This window comes from Schistocerca americana, chromosome 8, assembly GCF_021461395.2.
Source record: "Schistocerca americana isolate TAMUIC-IGC-003095 chromosome 8, iqSchAmer2.1, whole genome shotgun sequence".
NCBI lineage: Eukaryota > Metazoa > Arthropoda > Insecta > Orthoptera > Acrididae > Schistocerca > Schistocerca americana.
The window spans coordinates 392,085,898-392,106,297 of NC_060126.1; the positions used below are offsets into that span (position 1 = coordinate 392,085,898).

General features: G+C 46.8%; 1 protein-coding gene across 1 annotated transcript in view; it reads left to right on the forward strand.

Moving 5' to 3' along the window:
* LOC124545442 (probable G-protein coupled receptor Mth-like 1) overlaps positions 1-20,400 on the forward strand; it is a 133,541-nt gene that overhangs the window by 63,249 nt on the left and 49,892 nt on the right. Inside the window, exon 4 of the mRNA XM_047124364.1 lies at positions 2,931-3,168. Within this exon, the coding sequence (XP_046980320.1) occupies positions 2,931-3,168 (238 nt within the window). The remainder of the gene's footprint in view (positions 1-2,930; positions 3,169-20,400) is intronic.

A 20,400-nucleotide genomic window follows, 5' to 3' on the forward strand; every position in this document is an offset into this window, starting at 1 on the left:
TCTTTGGATCTTCATTGTAATAATTTATGACCTTCTTTGGTTTGGGCTTGTAACGTCCTTCGGATCTTCGGTCTTGGCTAACACTCAGCGGTAGAGCAATGACATTGTTATTTCCTATGTATCGGTACACACGTTCCAAACAGAACATTGATGAACTAAACTCGAGATTTGTGCGATATATTCACTTCACCAAATGTCGTAATTAAATCGTTTATAATCAATGGTTTATCAGTTGCTATTTAAATATTAGTGATAAGTTCAAATTAATTCCAGCGACACCGAATTCCCTATAGACTGGTTGTAATCTCAAATTTATAATCAGTCGTAACAGTGTAATTAATTCCTAATGTCAGGGAGTTTCTATATAAGCGCCGAGCCGAGCGCTTCAGTCAAATATCATCGCAGCACGTTATCTCTATAAATAATATTGTAAAACTTGAATGACAAATGTATGAATTGACACGATATGCTGGTTTATTACCCAACATTAGTCACTTCCTAACAGAGACGAGAGGAAGAAGCTTTCTCAGGTGTTGGGGGAATTATAAATTATATGCTTCGTAACTATCGTCAAGTTCCATAGTCCATTAGTTATTACGAATGAAATTATCTATCTGTGTTCACTTCCTAAATAGTGTTAACTTCAGGTTATGTAATTAAAAGTAACTTCTGTCTAATATATGCAAGTCCTCTATCGGAATTCTAAATAACGTTTATTTTAAGTCAAATTGTTGTTTCACTGCGTCGTAGTAGGTCGCAATAATCAATTCTGGAAAAAAAAAAACAATCTAATTGCGCCCACATATACGAGCATTCAAAAGTTTGACCTGCTTAGGCTAACTCTCGTAACGTAGTGACAATGGATTAAATTATCCTTAGCCATTACTCACGAATCTCAAAGAGTACTCACACGGAGTATTCTTTGGGAACGTTGGTTCTACTTTGCGAATTTTAATTATAATAATTTAGCGATTTACTATGATTTTGAATTTTGAGTTTGATTTTACTGGAATCCTATCTTTCTTACGTATGTTAATAAATTACCAAGTATTAGAATCCTGATTCAATTACCACTCCGTCTACAGGCCACAAGTATCCTACCGGGACCATCCGACCGCCGCGTCATCCTCAGAGGAGGATGCGGATAGAAGGGGCATGGGGTCAGCACACCGCTCTCCCGGTCGTTTTGATGGTATTCTTGACCGAAGCCGCTACTATTCGGTCGAGTAGCTCCTCAATTGGCATCACGAGGCTGAGTGCACCCCGAAAAACGGCAACAGCGCATGGCGGCCTGGATGGTCACCCATCCAAGTGCCGACCACGCCCGACAGCGCTAAACTTCGGTGATCTCACGGGAACCGGTGTATCCACTGCGGCAAGGCCGTTATTCCCGATTCAGTTACTCGTTAATATCCAAATAATAGTGTTAACTGGAAATTTGTTTTCTTGTTCATTTTTCATGGAATTTGGAACTTGTTTTGGGGAAATCTTTGGGAATTTTGGAGCTAATTTTTTATTTTCATTTCTCGTCCGAGGAAGTGGCATTACAGGTTCTTGCGGAAGAATGGGCTGTCAGTCATCACAGACATTCACACACCTCATGCAATGTGTCCCCAGCAGAGATCAAGCAGGCATAAAAGTGGAGGATGGACGCACCCCATGCTAATGTCTATTAATAGTTGTCTGCATGCTTTTGATCAGATAGTGTATGGCCAACACCGACTCAAAGGAAGGCCTCGGCGCTTGTTGGTGACGTTACGTCAGCTAGGCACGGCGAACGCCAGGTCTGTTGCAGGCAGAAACGCCTGGGCGTGCTTATCACTGTAAATCTCTTATTTTTGGACAAAATGTTTGGTATTGTTTTGGATTCTGCAGTTTTATTTAGATGAAAGATTTTCTTACTATCGTAAAGCTACAAATAAAGATCATAGTTCTGTATTACTGAATCCTGTCGAAACAAACGTAGATCAATATGAGAAGATGCTTTGCCCCATTGCAAGATTCGGAAATTTTACATTCAAGTAACTATATTTACTTGATCCATTTTGTTATAGAAACTTACCCCAACCCCCTTACAATGAACTCGTTTCTTTTATTTATTTATTTTCTTTTGACATCGTCACTAGAAATGTGTACTAATTTACAGGTGTAAATGTCCAACTGTTGCCAGTCATTAGATTACAGTCGTTTTCAACGAAAGGAATTCTAAACAGTAAACAAAATAGCTTCATACATCGAAAATACTGCTGAGCTTAAACTTTTTCAAACATGCACATTAGAAAAGATAAGCATTCCCTTCTTGCAACTGAAAGGAGAAATATTATAAGAAAAAAAATTTATTTGATAAAACACGTATCTCTCTTTTGTCTCTTCTTCTATCCCCCACCCCCATCCCCAACGTGTACAGTCGCAAGATATTTCATGAACATTCAGTGCTCCTCACCCCATATTCAACCAAGATTCCTAAAGAAGAGCACCAATATGTTTACAGTTTCTTGTAAAAGCAACCCAGTAGAAACGTAACTTCCTCAGATTTACAAATAAGATGAAGAAGCACGAATTCTGTTGCTGCTGGACCACGAAGTTGTTTTTGTATGTCAATCCTTAAAACAGGTGGAAATTTAAGTTCAGGAGTACACTATTTGTTAAGAAGTGTAATGAATTGCACAACTAATTGATTGCAGAAATCTCCCAGAACAATGTGTGTTGGTCAACTATCGCCAATGTTTCACATTTTCCTGTGTCAGAGAGGGAGACACCACTATTATGAATATGCCTGCAACAGACCTGGCGTTCGCCGTGCCTAGCTGACGTGACGTCACGAACAAGCGCCGAGGCCTTCCTTTGAGTCGGTGTTGGTATGGCTCTTGCGAATCTACAGCAAATCTTATTCTTTATAATACGGTATGCTACGGCCGTTGTGGTTGCAGGGAAGCCGGCGACGCTGCTGTACTTCTACGGACCGATGGCGCTGCTGCTGGTGTCCAACCTGTGCCTGTTCGTGTACACGGCGGGCCGCATCTACGTGGCACAGCGCGGCTCCGACATCCTGCGAAAGCCGGGCAGCCAGCGACACCACGGGGGCAGCAAGAGGCGCCAGCAGCAGGAGCAGCAGAAGGAACTGGGGCCGGAGCAGGCGCGCAGGGAGCAGCGCAAGGACCGCGGGAGGTGAGGCGCAGGCGTCGCGGTCCCAGACCAGTACTGTCGGGGACAAAGCGGGCGACGCTGCTGGTCACGGGAAAACTTCAGTATACACTACTGGCCATTAAAATTGCTACACCAATAATAAATGCAGGTGATAAACGGGTATTCATTGGACAAATATACTAGAACTGACATGTGATTACATTTTCACGCAATTTGGGTGCGTAGATCCTAGGAAATCACTACCCAGAACAACCACCTCTGGCCGTAATAATGGCCTTCATACGCCTGGTCATTGAGTCAAACAGAGTTCGGATGGCGTGTACAGGTACAGCTGCCCATGCAGCTTCAACACGATACCACAGTTCATCAAGAGTAGTGACTGGCGTATTGTGACGAGCCAGTTGCTCCGCCACCATTGACCAGACGTTTTCAATTGGTGAGAGATGTGGAGAATGTGCTGGCCACGGCAGCAGTCGAACATTTTCTGTATCCAAAAAGGCCCGTACAGGACCTGCAATATGCGGTCATGCATTATCCTGCAGAAATGTAGGGTTTCGCATGGATCGAATGAAGGGTAGAGCCACGGGTCGTAACACATCTGAAATGTAAGTGCCGTCAATGCGAACAAGAGGTGAGCGAGACGTGTAACCAATGGCACCGCATGCCCTCACGCCGGGTGATACGCCAGTATGGCGATGACGAATACACGCTTCCAACGTGCGCTCACCGCGATGTCGCCAATCACCGATGCGACCATCGTGCTGCTGTAAACAGAACCTCGATTCATCCGAAAAAATGACGTTTTGCCATTCATGCACCCAGGTTCGTCGTTGAGTACACCATCGCAGGCACTCCTGTCTGAGATGCAGCGTCAAGGGTAACCGCAGCCATGGTCTCCGAGCTGATAGTCCATGCTGCTGCAAACGTCGTCGAACTGTTCGTGCAGATGGTTGTTGTCTTGCAAACGTCCCCATCTGTTGACTCAGAGATCGAGACGTGGCTGCACGATACGTTACAGCCATGCGGATAAGATGCCTGTCATCTCGAGTGCTAGTGATACGAGGCCGTTGGAATCCAGCACGGCGCTCTGTATTACACTCCTGAACTCACCGATTTCATATTCTGCTAACAGTCATTGGATCTCGACCAACGCGAGCAGCAATACGATAAACCGCAATGGCGACAGGCTACAATCCGACCTTCATCAAAGTCGGAAATGTGGTGGTACGCATTTCTCCTCCTTACACGAGGCATCACAACAACGTTTCACCAGGCAACGCCGGTCAACTGCTGTTTGTGTATGAGGAATCGGCTGGAAACTTTCCTCATGTCAGCACGTTGTAGGTGTCGCCACCGGCGCCAACCTTGTGTGAATGCTCTGAAAAGCTAATCATTTGCTTATCACATCATCTTCTTCCTGTCGGTTAAATTTCGCGTCTGTAGCACGTCAACTTCGTGGTGTAGCAATTTTAATGGCCAGTAGTGTATTTCTGAGCTGTGTGGCGAGGTCGATACCGGTGAACTGGAGCGCCATCTTTGGGTATCTGGGAACTAGCGATCTCTGCCGAAGAACAGTGGAGTGGACAGTCAGGCAGAGGCTTGTCAGGGGTCGCACAGAGGATGACGCATGAGACAGAACGTAGTCGTTTTTGGGTTAGTGTGACCAGATTTCCCAGTACGCTCATGTTCCAGCAGAAGGCTGTGTGTAGTGGCGCTGTTGGTATAGAGCAGGGACGGCCAAGATTTTGATTCGTGTGCCGTACGCGGGCACGAGTGACAAAGCGCGCAGTCTGGCTGCACTTTTCCCCTACTGACGTGCTACGCTGTCTGAGCGTGAGGAGGGGATAGAGGAGAAAACTGCGTGCATGCCAGACTTTAATGGCAGTGCTGTTGCACTGCGTGTGACTTGGTTTTATATTTCACATTCCTCAACAACACAACTCACAAACAAAGTACACTCCTGGCAATGGAAAAAAGAACACATTGACACCGGTGTGTCAGACCCACCATACTTGCTCCGGACACTGCGAGAGGGCTGTACAAGCAATGATCACAGGCACGGCAAGCGGACACACCAGGAACCGCGGTGTTGGCCGCCGAATGGCGCTAGCTGCGCAGCATTTGTGCACCACCGCCGTCGGTGTCAGCCAGTTTGCCGTGGCATACGGAGCTCCATCGCAGTCTTTAACACTGGTAGCATGCCGCGACAGCGTGGACGTGAACCGTATGTGCAGTTGACGGACTTTGAGCGTGGGCGTATAGTGGGCATGCGGGAGGCCGGGTGGACGTACCGCCGAATTGCTCAACACGTGGGGCGTGAGGTCTCCACAGTACATCGATGTTGTCGCCAGTGGTCGGCGGAAGGTGCACGTGCCCGTCGACCTGGGACCGGACCGCAGCGACGCACGGATGCACGCCAAGACCGTAGGATCCTACGCAGTGCCGTAGGGGACCGCACCGCCACTTCCCAGCAAATTAGGGACACTGTTGCTCCTGGGGTATCGGCGAGGACCATTCGCAACCGTCTCCATGAAGCTGGGCTACGGTCCCGCACACCGTTAGGCCGTCTTCCGCTCACGCCCCAACATCGTGCAGCCCGCCTCCAGTGGTGTCGCGACAGGCGTGAATGGAGGGACGAATGGAGACGTGTCGTCTTCAGCGATGAGAGTCGCTTCTGCCTTGGTGCCAATGATGGTCGTATGCGTGTTTGGCGCCGTGCAGGTGAGCGCCACAATCAGGACTGCATACGACCGAGGCACACAGGGCCAACACCCGGCATCATGGTGTGGGGAGCGATCTCCTACACTGGCCGTACACCACTGGTGATCGTCGAGGGGACACTGAATAGTGCACGGTACATCCAAACCGTCATCGAACCCATCGTTCTACCATTCCTAGACCGGCAAGGGAACTTGCTGTTCCAACAGGACAATGCACGTCCGCATGTATCCCGTGCCACCCAACGTGCTCTAGAAGGTGTAAGTCAACTACCCTGGCCAGCAAGATCTCCGGATCTGTCCCCCATTGAGCATGTTTGGGACTGGATGAAGCGTCGTCTCACGCGGTCTGCACGTCCAGCACGAACGCTGGTCCAACTGAGGCGCCAGGTGGAAATGGCATGGCAAGCCGTTCCACAGGACTACATCCAGCATCTCTACGATCGTCTCCATGGGAGAATAGCAGCCTGCATTGCTGCGAAAGGTGGATATGCACTGTATTAGTGCCGACATTGTGCAAGCTCTGTTGCCTGTGTCTATGTGCCTGTGGTTCTGTCAGTGTGATCATGTGATGTATCTGACCCCAGGAATGTGTCAATAAAGTTTCCCCTTCCTGGGACAATGAATTCACGGTGTTCTTATTTCAATTTCCAGGAGTGTAAGTTTTAAGTATTATTTAATCATTTTTGGTGAGCTGACGACTTACTTTTTACATGGGACTAACTGTCGGCATATGGGCAGATGCAGAGAATTTTACAGAGTTTTGCTCTGAAGTTTCCACGTGAGCCGTGTGTCGGCTCTCAACATATATCGCGCTGTTAAGATTGTTCTGAGTCCTTCCATTACATCGTTAATTGATTCTTTCATATTTGCCGTTATGCTGCCTACGTTTCTGTTGAGATTCCCCTCTGGCGGCGTGTCTGGTCTTATCGATCTTCGAGTCGTTGCTTCCTGTTATCCTTGCGTAAGGGAATAAGATCATTAAGGCGAGGGGGAGGGGGGGGGGGGCGGGGATGGCCGGTTGTTTGTTGGTTGCCTAGTGGTGACGAGTCGGTCGGTCGCCTTCTAAAATTCCTTTGAAGCCAGGGAGCTTAAGGAACTTGACTTTCTTTGTGAGAATTTATGCGTTCTACAACGCAATTTTCTTTTTAAATGCATCCCTAGCAAATCAGAAAGAAGTTACCTAACAATATCTTACGGTAAGCAGTGTGCGGTCAAGTCCACATAAAATGCGGTGGAGAGTTGGCTGTTGTTCCGTGAAGCCGCGTAATCTATCCCGGCGGTGAGAGACGTGTGTGACGAGTTGTCGGGACGAGGCTGTAAGCTCTTGCTGTGAGCACCCGGGGGCCACGGCTGTGCTTCCGAGTCACTACTTGGTGGGAGCGGCAACGGATGTCTTTAAATTTTCCGCATGGATTCGGGAATGATGGACAAGTAACTCACCTAACCTGAGGAATGGTATTTCGCCGCCGTGGGTGCAGAGAAGACGAGGGCTCCGGTGACAGGGCGCGTGGCTGCGTGACGGTGCCCAGTTGGGTACGCTGGCGACGTGGACACGGTCGGGTGTGAGGAACCTTTGCATTGGAATTCACCTGCTGTTTCTCTGATAAACTGCGACTTAAGTTGGTTAAAGGTTTAGATGCTAACTGAAGAATTTTGGTTTGTGCAACCAGCGTCTTTTCTGCCTTGTGGCCTCCTGCGTTCGGGGTTCCTGTCCCTGTCGCCGGTGTATTTATAGACAGCGATCTTTTTCGCTTCTTATTAGTACTACCCGGTAGGAAGGGTATTTCTGGGCAGGGATCATTGTTTTAGATTACATTTTTTCTGCCTTGTGGCCTCCTGCGTTCGGGTTTCCTGTCCCTGTCGCCGGTGTAATTATAGACAGTGATCTTTTCACTTCTTATTGATACTGCCTGGGAGGAAGTGTATTTTTGGGCAGTGATTATGGTTCCTGATTTGATTCCTCCTCCCCCCCTGGGCTCGCGGGAGGTCGATGTGATTCCTGAATGTGAGGCGTTGTGGGTCTGTTAGTCCGCTTCTAGCCTGAGCATCCATCGGGAGACAATTGTGGCCGCCCTTACACCCGGTCGGTTAATTATTTCTATCCCAGGACATTTTGGTGGCAGGACATGGCATTACAGTCGTTTAGTTATTGTAAAATGTTAAATGGTTGTATTTTACTCTGATTGTTTTTGGCCACTTCTTAAAAAAGTTAAGTTTGCCTTTCATAGGTGTTTTTTTTTAATTACGTGGCTTTAAAATTGTAAGTTACTGTAAAAGGTGACTGACTGTATCTTTACTTTGATTGTTTTAAATTACTTGGCATCCTTTGAAAATGCTAGTTCTGCCTCCCTGTTAGCGAGCCTTGTAATTTAACATCTTGTGCCAAAATTTAAAAGAAATGGCTCCCTATATATGCGGTAGCGAAATTGTATGCAAATTGGTGTTTTTCTTTTATTACTTGGAAAGTTTTAATTTTGTTATTAAATGCTTTATCAAAGTCTGTTTTAAGTAAAATGGCTTGGCTATTAACGGTAAAGTAAAGTTTTTGATTTCACTACTTGGAAAATTTTGATTTGTTATCAAATGTTTTATCAAAACCGGTTTTAAGTAAAATGGCTTGGCCGTTAACTGTAAAGTGAATTGTTTTGAAAAGGCACTCATGTCTGCTAGCTTTTTGGATCTGTTCCTGGTCAAGTGATAAAGAAATGACTTTTAATGGTTGAAATAATAAAGAAATTGTAAATTGCAACTCGACAGTAACCAACTAATTTTGGCCCTGTTTCCCAACTGGGGTTTTTCCTTGATTAATCGTAACACCCGTTTGACCACGAAATTATGGTTTATTTAGTTTCATAATCGAGAAAGGGTTTTTCACGCAAATATGTTCGTAGAAATATTGTAGCACTTTTGCAACCTCATTACAGGGAAAGGAAAATCTACCTGAAACAAGCAATGTAGACGTTCTAGACAGCTATAATTTAAAAAAATTGTCATTAAAACTGGAATTAACTTGCAGGTCACTCAGTTACATCTGCACAAGCATAGGTGCTCTTTCAGCTGAAATGCCAAACGATCTCGACAACACTTTGAAAACAGATGTAAATCTTTATAAAACTATCCGTGTAATTCTTTGAAGGCCACAATGAGTGCTTCAAACTGCACGTTTCCTTTGAAGCCAGTGAGCTTAAGGAACTTGATTTTCTTTGTGAGAATTTATGCCTTCTACAACGCAATTTTCTTTTTAAATGTATCTCTAGCAAATCAGAAAGACGTTACCTAACAATATCTTACGGTAGGCAGTGTGCGGCCAAGTCCACTTAAAATGCGAAGTCTGCAAACCAGTGCAGATATTCTAATTTTCGTTTCTTCACTCTTTTTTCCTTCATAAATTCAACAACAGCAAGTTTTGAAACGAAAAATCGTTCTAGGCATGCCCCCTGAATTAGCCAATGCACTTTGCAGTACTATATGAAGTCTCCATACTCTTGGTTCAGTTCCACTGAAACCTGTTGCAACAGACATTGGGATATTATGCATACCACCAGTTTCTTCAAGTGATCCAAGACTGAAAATTTAGCACAAAGTGCTTCTTAATGTACAGAACAATAAATCCCGTCAGTCGAGCATTGTATCTTTTTGCTCTTCCATTGTTCAATTCAATCTTTAAATTTGTTTCTGCATGGTATTGTAATGAAGTTTCATAGCAAATATGCTGTACCCGTCGCTTGTGCGAACAGAGAATTACCATCCCCCTCCAGTGTCATTGCCATTCATAGTAAATGCTTGTGACGGTAGATCGCTAGAATGCCTCTCTTTGTGCAAATAGCCTCTGGACCTGTGAGTGTCCTTCATATCACGAACAAATAGCGAAGGGTAAATAGCGCTGACACCACGATTCTCCACAACTCAGAGGCTATGCCTACCGAAAAATGCCGCACCGAAATTCTAAATGAAATACAGCGCTGCTCCAGGTACCTCCGAGAAGGAAGGAGCAAAGCCAAGTGACAGGCTGGGCCTTAGCCCACACGTGGCTGGTACGCGGCCCGCACACCATGCACGCGTGAAATTTGCAGCGCTGTGCGCAGCAGTTATTGCGCTTTACCGGCCATTTGATCGGTAAGTTGAGTGTACATTAGCTTGGCTTGTTTGCATGCATGATCGAAGATGGAGCTAGGAATATGCCACTTTCTTTCTAAAGATGAACATCCTCTGGTATTTCTGTGACACACATTCCGGCCGGTGACTCTTGTGTGTCCTGCTCTGGTTTAGTGATTATTGCCTGTTTGGTGCTCAACTCTCCGCCGTCATATTTGCAACCCTGCTTTGGTAAAGCCTATTTTTGAACTTCCGTCACATATGCTCAACCCTCTTCCTCGTAGGCAACCTACTGGCTCTATTATGGCCTATTTTTCTTAAACTACACCACTGCCCAGTAAACCTGCTACACCACGAAGATGACGTGCTACAGACGCGAAATTTAACCGACAGGAAGAAGATGCTGTCATATGCAAATGATTAGCTTTTCAGGGCATCCACACAAGGCTGGCGCTGGTGGCGACAGCTACAACGTGCTGACATAAGGAAAGTTTCCAACCGATTTCCCATACAAAAACAGCAGTTGACCGGCATTGCCTGGTGAAACGTTGTTGTGATGTCTCGTGTGAGGAGGAGAAATGCGTACCATCAAGTTTCCTACTTTGATAAAGGTCGGTTTGTAGCCTATCGCGATTGCGGTTTATCATCTCACGACATTACTACTCGTGTTCGTCGAGATCCAATGTCTATTAGCATAATATGTAATCGGTGGGTTCAGAAGAGTAATACGGAACGCCATGCTGGATCCCAACGGCCTCGTATCACTAGCAGTCGAGGTGACAGACATCTTATCCGCATGGCTGTAACGGATCGTGCAGCCACGTCTCGATCACTGAGTCAACAGATGGGGACATTTGCAAGACAACAACCATCTGCACCAACAGTTCGACGACTTTTGCAGCAGCATGGACTATCAGCTCGGAGACCATGGCTGCGGTTATCCTTGACGCTGCATCACAGACAGGAGCGTCTGCGATGGTGTACTCAACGACGAACCTGGCTGCAAGAAAGGCAAAACGTAATTTTTTCGGATGATACCAGGTTCTGTTTTCAGCATCATGAAGGTCGCATCCGTGTTTGGTGACGTCGCGGTGAACGCACATTCGAAGCATGTATTCGTCATCGCCATACTGGCGTATCACCCGGCGTGATGGTATGGGGTGCCATTCGTTAGACGTCTCGGTCACCTCTTGTTCGCATCGACGGCACTTTGAACAGTGGACGTTACATTTCAGATGTGTTACGACCCGTGGCTCTACCCTTCATTCGATTCCTGCGAAACCCTACGTTTCAGCAGGATAATGCACGACCGCATGTTGCGGGTCCTGTACGGGCCTTTCTGGGTACAGAAAATGTTCAACCGCTGCCCTGGTCAGCACGTTATCCAGATATCTCACCAACTGAAAACGTCTAGTTAATGGTGGCGCAGCAACTGGCTCGTCACAATACGCCAGTCACTACCCTTGATGTACTGTGGTATTGTGTTGAAGCTGCATGGGCAGCTGTTCCTGTACACGCCATCCAAGCTCTGTTTGACTCAATGCACAGGCGTATCAAGGCCGTTATTACGGCCAGAGGTGGTTGTTCTGGGTACTGATTTATCAGGATCTATGCACCCAAATTGCGTGAAAATGCAGTCACATGTCAGTTCTAGTATAATATATTTGTCCAATGAAGACCCGATTATCACTGCATTTCTTCTTTGTGTAGCAATTTTAATGGCCAGTAGTATAAAAAGGCAAATATCTCAGGGAGAGTATTTTAGGTTAAGTCTTTCAGTGTTGTTCTTACTTAATTCTTTTAGAGGGTCTTGAGAGCTGTATATGTTGTTTTACACTGAAGACCCAAAGAAACTGGTATACCTGCATTATTGTGTAGGGCCCCCGCGAGCCCGCAGAAGTGCCGTAACTCGACGTGGCATGGACTCGACTAACGTCGTGAGTAGTGCTGGAGGGAACTGACACCATGAGTCCTGCAGGGATGTCCATAAATCCGTAAGAGTACGACCGGGTGGAGATCTCTTCTGAACAGCAAGTTGCAACGCATGCTAGATATGCTCAATAATGTTCGTGTCCGGGGAGTTAGGTAGCCAGAAGAGTGTTGCTGGAGCCACTCTGTAGCAATTCTGGACGTGTATGGTGTCTCATTGTCCTGCTGGAATTGCCCAAGTCCGTCGGAATGCACAATAGACATGAATTGATGCAGGTGGTCAGACAGGATGCTTACGTATGTGTCACCTGTCAGAGTCGTATCTAGACATATCAGGGGTCCCATATCACTCCAACTGCACACGCCCCACACCATTACAGAGCCTCCACCAGCTCGAACAGTCCCCTGCCGATATGCAGGGTCCACGGATTCATGAGGTTGTCTCCATATCCGTAGACGTCCATTCTTAATACAATCTGAAACGAGACCCGTCCGACTAGGCAACATGTTTCCACTTATCAACAGTCCAATGTCGGTGGTGACGGGCCCAGCCGAGGCGATGAATGTTTCGCACGCTGACACTTGTTGATGGCCCAGCATTGAAATCTGATGCAGTTTGCAGAAGGCTTGCACTTCTGTCACGTTAAACGATTCTGTTTAGTCGTTGTTGGTCCCGTTCTTGCAGGATCGCTTTCCGGCCGCAGCGACGTCGGAGCTTTGATGTTTTCCTGGTTTCCTTATATTCACGGTACACTCGTGAAATGGTAGTAGGGAAAATCCCCACTTCATCGCCATGTCGGAGATGCTGTGTCCCATCGCTCGTGCGCCAACTATAGCAGCACGTCGAAACTCACTTAAATCTTGATAACTTGCCATTAAAACAACAGTAACCAATCTAACAAATGCACCAGACACTTGTTGTCTTATACAGGCGTTGCCAACCGCAGCGTTTGTCTGTTTACATATCTCTGTATTTGAATACGCATGTGTATACCAGCTTGTTTGGCGCTTCAGTGTATTTTAACTGTTCAGCTCTCGTTTATCAAGAAAGGAGTTCCTCATGGTAGTCGTAACAACTACTGTGTGGAAGCATTAGTGATTTGTAATTCTTGTCAGGTTTCAGTTAATAATAGCCTGAGTAATCCTTCTGACGAACTGAAGTGCTTGTTACTTCTTGGCGTGTTTAAATCAAATTGTCTGTTCATTTCTTCATGGATAACGTAACCGGTAGTACATGCGTCGCATCTTGAAAAGGTACTTTCTATTGTTTGGCACGCTTGATTAATATCAAGTTCTTTTTAAGGTAATGCTTGTGCTTTGATGCTGTTAAAAGCCGGCCGAGGTGGCCGAGCGGTTCTAGGCACTTCATTCCGGATCCGCGCGACTGCTACGGTCGCAGGTTCGAATCCTGCCTCGGGCACGGATGTGTGTGATGTCCTTAGGTGTACTTAGTTCTAAGTTCTAGGGGACTGATGACCTCAGATGTTGAATCCCATAGTGCTCAGAGCCATTTGTACCATTTTTTGCTGTTAAATTTCTCGTTCCAACTTCTGCTCAAGACTTGAGTATAGTGTTTTGACAAGGGCAATAAACTATTGTTTTATCCCTGCTTTATTTGAGAGAAGTTTTATGTATGTTGTAGTTGAGCCAGTGTTAATTTCATATCTTGCTATCGCGGATAGGGTGCCCGAGATCCGTTGTAGGATTGCACCTATCTCCTTTGGCACTCGAGCCCTTTGCAATATTGTTAATGGGTCTGAAGAATGCCTGACGTCAACAGAAAGACAAGAGAGAGCCTTCCTAAATGAGTGTAGTAGGTTCCGATCACAACATTCCTTAAAAATTGTCTGCTTGCCGCACAGAGCACTTTACATAGAACAGGAAAAACAAAACAAGCTCCAGACAAGCAGACAAAACCCAAATTTGCCTGAAAGTAACTCCTGAGTCCCCAACAGCTAAAATAATGTTCTATACAGGTAAGTAGTGCAAGGTTATCACCAAATTTAAGACGATTTATTTTCAGTACGAATGCTAAGAATAGTTACGATGACATGGAGTATCACTGCCCGACTCCTTTTTCAGTTACGAATTTCTCACTGTCCTGACAAAGCTTAATGGAAGCTGTAACCTTGATGTATACATTCTTTAGTATACTAACATAGGTCACTTTAGTTCCTCTTCCATCAAGAACTGTTCATACACATTTCATTGAAACTGAGTGAAAACTTCCTTATAATATGTGAATTCCAGACAAAGTGCTAATTCACACACATTTCCCGTTCTGTAATGTTGCTGAGACCTGTCAATGGTTCACTGCACTACACCCACTTCTAAGGAAAGCTCAATCCTCTGCATGATTCAGATTAAATTTTTCCCCTGTGCAGTTGGCAGTAATTTTAGTGAATTTCCCGTACATTACGTGGAAGATTCTGAAAAATCAATAGTTTTTCAGCAATAGAACAGTTAAATCGCTGTTCCAGTTCATCATAGAATACATTACAGATCGAACAGGGCCCATCAGAGATGTTTATGTCACGCTGAATCTATGCAGAGACACAATTCGCACTCTCCAGATTGACCAGATTCAGAACAAAAAACTAGCTGACGGAAACTTTCGGACCAGATTTATGATTCAAATGTTCAAATGAGTGTGAATTTCTAAAGGACCAAACTGCTTAGGTCCTCGAGCCCTAGACTTACACACTACTTAAACTAACTTCAACTAACGTATGTTAAGAACAGCACGCACACCCATGCCCGAGGGAGAACTCAAAACTCCGGCGGGAGGGGCCGAGCAGACCGTGACATGCCGCCTCTAACCGCGCGGCCACTCCGCAGGGCAGTTGTAATTCAATCAGGGTTTACTAATACATAGAACACAACACATAGTTCTTAACGGAATGAAATCTACTCACCAAAAGTAGCTTCGCATGACCCGCCGCCCCCCCCCCCCTCCCCACCCCAAATCGTCATTTTAGTTTAGAGTTCGTGTAAATGATGCGATAAACGTCGAAGCATCCGTTAGGAAGATCCAAGTCGATGTTGTTGGCTATAAGACGGCTGGAAAGCCAAGAGGCAGTCAAGAATGCAGGAACATCTGCAGAGAATCGACAGCTGGTGTAGGGACTGGCAGTTGCCCCTAATGTAAATATGCAGGAAACCGATGTAAGCACTAACAATCTTAAAACACTTACAACACTCTGCATGGTTAGAAAAGACGGGGTTGAACATGAAGAACAAAAAGTGTGCTCTCCTTACTGCGTAGTCTGATTAGTAGGGTACAGGGGCTCTGAACGCAATTTGTAATATCAAATTGAATAGAAAATTAATTAAATTGTTCAATGAATCACCTCCACAAACAAGCCCACCCCCACCCGCATACCTGGATGACGTCATGTGTTCTCCTCAACCATGTGGGTCCCCCTCCCCGCCCCCTATCCCTCCCCACCCCTCCCTCACCGACCCTATTGATCGGAACTTCTAATTTTGGAGGGCATTTCGAGTTTTGGTAAGAATTATGAAGTTTCGTAGAATTTCAAATTTTGGTGGGACTTTCTGTGTCCCAGGACTGTGCTGACTTCTCACTCCACCCCACCCCTCCTGGGAACTGGCGGCTAATCAAAATTGGTGGTTTCTTTTCTGGGACTCAAAACATGGTCCTTCTGGACAGAAAACCCAAGTGCACCTTCCAATATGTGCAAACTACCCAGATTCAGGTGAGGTAGATTACGTTAGTGTACTTTATTTATTTTGGTTGGGAAACTCAAGTAAAGATCGATTCTAAGAACATAATTAATAATAAATATCGGTCCTAATTACACCACAACTGCCTAAAATTGCAATACTGCTCAAAAATTGGATATGCCATACAACAAGTGTTATTCTGCTGGGAAAATATTTCGCAATACTACTTGGAACTAGCGGCAGACACGCTCAAGCTTTACCCTTCACCTACAAGCCGGCGGGAAAAGAGGCTGGAGAAGGAGGCTCTATATTTTTTTGGAGGGAAATATGTTTAACTGACGAGATGTTAGTGTTGGACAGAGACGAGTTTACTAAATGTATTACATGTAAGCATACAGCTGAGGACGGTATCTATCACTGTTCGACATTAGACTTCGTCACAGACGCAGCCCAGGTAATCGAAGCCGAAACACTGGTATAAAATTCTTCTCTGCTCTAATTACATATCGTAATTGTCGTGAAAAATCACGCTTACTTTCCATGTTACAGCTCATTTTAGTTTCGTCAGTATGTACTTTACTTCCTCGATTCTCCGCCAGTTGGCCCAATTGAAGGAAGGTAATGTTGACTTCGGTGCTTGTGTTGACATGCGACTCATTGCTCTACAGTACTAGCATCAAGCACATCAGTACGTAGCATCAACAGGTTAGTGTTCATCACGAACGTGGTTTTGCAGTCAGTGCAATGTTTACAAATGCGGAGTTGGCAGATGCCCATTTGATGTATGGATTAGCACGGAGCAATAGCCGTGGCGCGGTACGTTTGTATCGAGACAGATTTCCAGAATGAAGGTGTCCCGACAGGAAGACGTTCGAAGCAATTGATCGGCGTCTTAGGGAGCACGGAACATTCCAGCCTATGACTCGCGACTGGGTAAGATCTAGAACGACGAGGACACCTGCAATGGACGAGGCAATTCTTCGTGCAGTTGACGATAACCCTAATATCAACGTCAGAGAAGTTGCTGCTGTACAAGGTAACGTTGACCACGTCACTGTATGGAGAGTGCTCCGGGAGAACCAGTTGTTTCCGTACCGTGTACAGCGTGTGCAGGCACTACCAGCAGCTGATTGGCCTCCATGGGTACACTTCTGCGAATGGTTCATCCAACAATGTGTCAATCCTCATTTCAATGCAGATGTTCTGTTTACGGATGAGGCTTCATTCCAACGTGATCAAATTGTAAATTTTCTCAGTCAACATGTGTGGACTGACGAGAATCCGTACGCAATTGTGCAATCACGTCATCGACACAGATTTTCTGTGAACGTTTGGTCAGGCATTGTTGGTGATGTCTGGATTTGGCCCCATGTTCTTCCACCTACGCTCAATGGAGTACGTTATCATGATTTCATACGGGATACTCTACTTGTGCTGCTAGAACATGTGCCTTTACAAATACGACACAACTTGTGGTTCATGCACGATGGAGCTCCTGCACATTTCAGTCAGAAGTGTTCAACAACAGATTCGGTGACCGATTTATTGGTAGAGGCGGACCAATTCCATGGCCTCCACGCTCTCCTGACTCAACCCTCTTGACTTTCATTTATGGGGGCATTTGAAAGCTCTTGTCTACGCAACCCCGGTACCAAATGTAGAGACTCTTCGTGCTCGTATTGTGGACGGCTGTGATACAATACGCCATTCTCCAGGGCTGCATCATCGCATCAGGGATTCCATGCGACGGAGGGTGGATGCATGTATCCTCGCTGACGGAGGACATTTTATCATTTCCTGTAAGAAAGTGTTTGAAGTCACGCTGGTACGTTCTGTTGCTCTGTGTTTCCATTCCATGATTAATGTGATTTGAAGAGACGTAATAAAATGAGCTCTAACATGGAAAGTAATTGTTTCCGGACACATGTCCACATAACATATTTTCTTTCTTTGTGTGTGAGGAAAGTTTCCTGAAAGTTTGGCCGTACCTTCTTGTAACACCCTGTATATAGTGGGGAAAATCGTCGTCCCAAAATACTGCAACGGGCGAGAGCGGTGGCAGTTGAACGTGCGTTCTCCTCGATGTACGATCACAAATTGCCACAGTCAGCCTTCGGCAGCCGGCCGAAGTGGCCGTGCGGTTTAAGGCGCTGCAGTCTGGAACCGCAAGACCGCTACGGTCGCAGGTTCGAATCCTGCCTCGGGCATGGATGTTTGTGATGTCCTTAGGTTAGTTAGGTTTAACTAGTTCTAAGTTCTAGGGGACTAATGACCTCAGCAGTTGAGTCCCATAGTGCTCAGAGCCATTTTTCAGCCTTCGGCGGCGCAGCGGTTCGGACGGTGTTTACGCCCCTGCCGCACGTCTGCGCGAGAGGTGTTTACGTTACGTGTGTAGCGGTGTGTGGCGGTATACATAGAACGAATCATGGCTTTGTCGTTCCGCAAATCGACACTGAAATTTAGTTTTGCTAACGAATATGCTCGACCGAAGGCTTACGAGATCGAACGTTATTTACGGGACGAGGTGAAAATCGAACCTGACGTTCTAGTTGGAATACACTTATCTATAGTCAGCAGCGTGGTCTATGTCAAGCTCATAAATGAAGCGGCATGTGACGAACTACTACTTCGACACCGACAAGGACTTCGTTTCTGTCATTCGGACGGGAATGTTGGAGCGGTAACTGTTGAACACGCCGGCATGGGCCTCCGAACGATCCGCGTATTTGAGCTTCCATTCGAATTGCCAGAAGAATTGGTGACAGACGCCCTGCGTCCTTACGGAACGGTCCTATCCCACGTGGCTGAAAAATGGGCGAGTTTCAAGACGTATCCTGTCCTCAATGGCGTCAGACAAATACGGATCGAACTCCGAAAACACGTCCCGTCATACTTGTACATCGCCGGTTGTCGGGCGATTGTCATTTACGACGGACAACCAAGGACGTGCTCTGGATGTGGGAAGGAGGGACACATACGTTCTGAGTGTGCTCAACGAAGGATATTACAGCTGCTACGGGATGATCCACCCCTCACGCCGCATCCGACTGTGCTCCCCATGACGTACGTCGCCGCATTACGCGATGACGTGGGCCGCGAGACAGACGCGTACCAGAACACACAGACAGCGACGGATCGTGGCGAGCCACAGAAAGACGACGTTGCGGTGGACCGCCTGCAGCAGTCACAGGACGCCCTCTCTTCGGTTCCGCTTGCGGCCCCTTCAGATAACGCACTTGGAGACGTCGATCATACGACGGCGCATGATTCCGACGTCCCCCACGAACAACTGGAGACCATGCTGACCTCTGATTCCGAGGCCCGGCAGCGTAAACAGCGATCACCAAAACGCCGGAAGAAGCGTCGCCTCACGGTGGAGAACGACCACTCTGATCTAGCAGACAATTCTGAGAAGTTTACGGGTACAGAACAGACGACCATGGATACAGAAGAACTGCCTAGCGTGGATGCAACGGTGGCCAGCGGGACGGCGGCACGACCTACCGCTGACGATGCTCCAGACACAGCGAAGGCGCCCGATCGGCGGCAACAGGCTAGTGAGGAGGCTACGGCGTCTGCACCGCACGACAACGATGGGACACTAGGGGACTGGTCAGAAGACCCACCCCCGTGGGGAACTGATGATGCTAGAGGAACTGCTCCCACGCACTCTCCCGGTGTAAGACCGGAAGGGTGCACGGAATAACGGCAGACCATATGAGGGTACGGCGGGGGACGTTAGTACGACAGCAGCCTATGTACGGAAGAATTAGCGACCGTACGGTGCCCTATCTACGTTAACAGCCATGCAACAAGCTTATCGGATAGGGTCTGTTAACATCAATAGCATTGGGACGCCGGTAAAAATCAAGATGCTCAGTGACATGATAAAGGCTGCGGATTTAGACATAGCACTATTACAAGAAGTTCGGGTACTTCCCCCCTCGGACTTTTACGGTTACGACATTTACTGTTCCCCGTGTGACGAGAGGGGCGTTGGCACAGCTATTCTATTAAAGGAAGGGATACGTGCAGACGAAGTGGAATATTTGCCTTCTGCCCGTGGTACGGCCGTGACCATGGGTGGGATACGTTTGATCAACATATACGCACCGTCAGGCTCGGATAAGAGAAGGGACAGAGCAGATTTTTACGCCCATGAGGTTACACCGTTGTTCCAGGGACGATACGATGGTTGCATAATCGGCGGAGATTTTAATTGTGTGCTCGATAGAAAGGACCAACAACCTAACTATACTACTAGCCAAGAACTTAGGGAGCTGGTCAACGGGATGGAATTAGTCTATACATGGGACCTGAAGTATCGAAACCAACCAGGATATACATTTTTTACTAGCCACTCCGCGGGCCGTTTGGACCGGATCTACGTTTCAAGGGCGTTTGCAACGTCGACGGTGGACGCAGAAATATGGCCGACGGCATTTACAGACCACGAGGCATATATTTGTACGGTTAACCTTAATAGACAGCAGGTGTGGAGACGGAGGGGTAGTTGGAAGATGAACGTCTCCCACCTGCGAGATGCAGAATGCCGACGCATGGTGGAGGACGCGTGGCATGGCTGCCTCCGTCGACGAAATTCTTTCGGTTCTGTCCTGCAGTGGTGGATCGAGTGCGCGAAGCCAGCTTTACGGAGGACGTTAATAGGTTACGGGAAGGAAGTTTCTCAATGGCAGCGCACGACCACTGAGTTTTACTTTACGGCTCTCCGGGAACTGTTAGCACAACCACCTACACCAGAACGCCAGACGGCCGTCCACCGAGTTAAAGCGAAGCTTGTACAACTTGCGAAGCAGAGGATGGC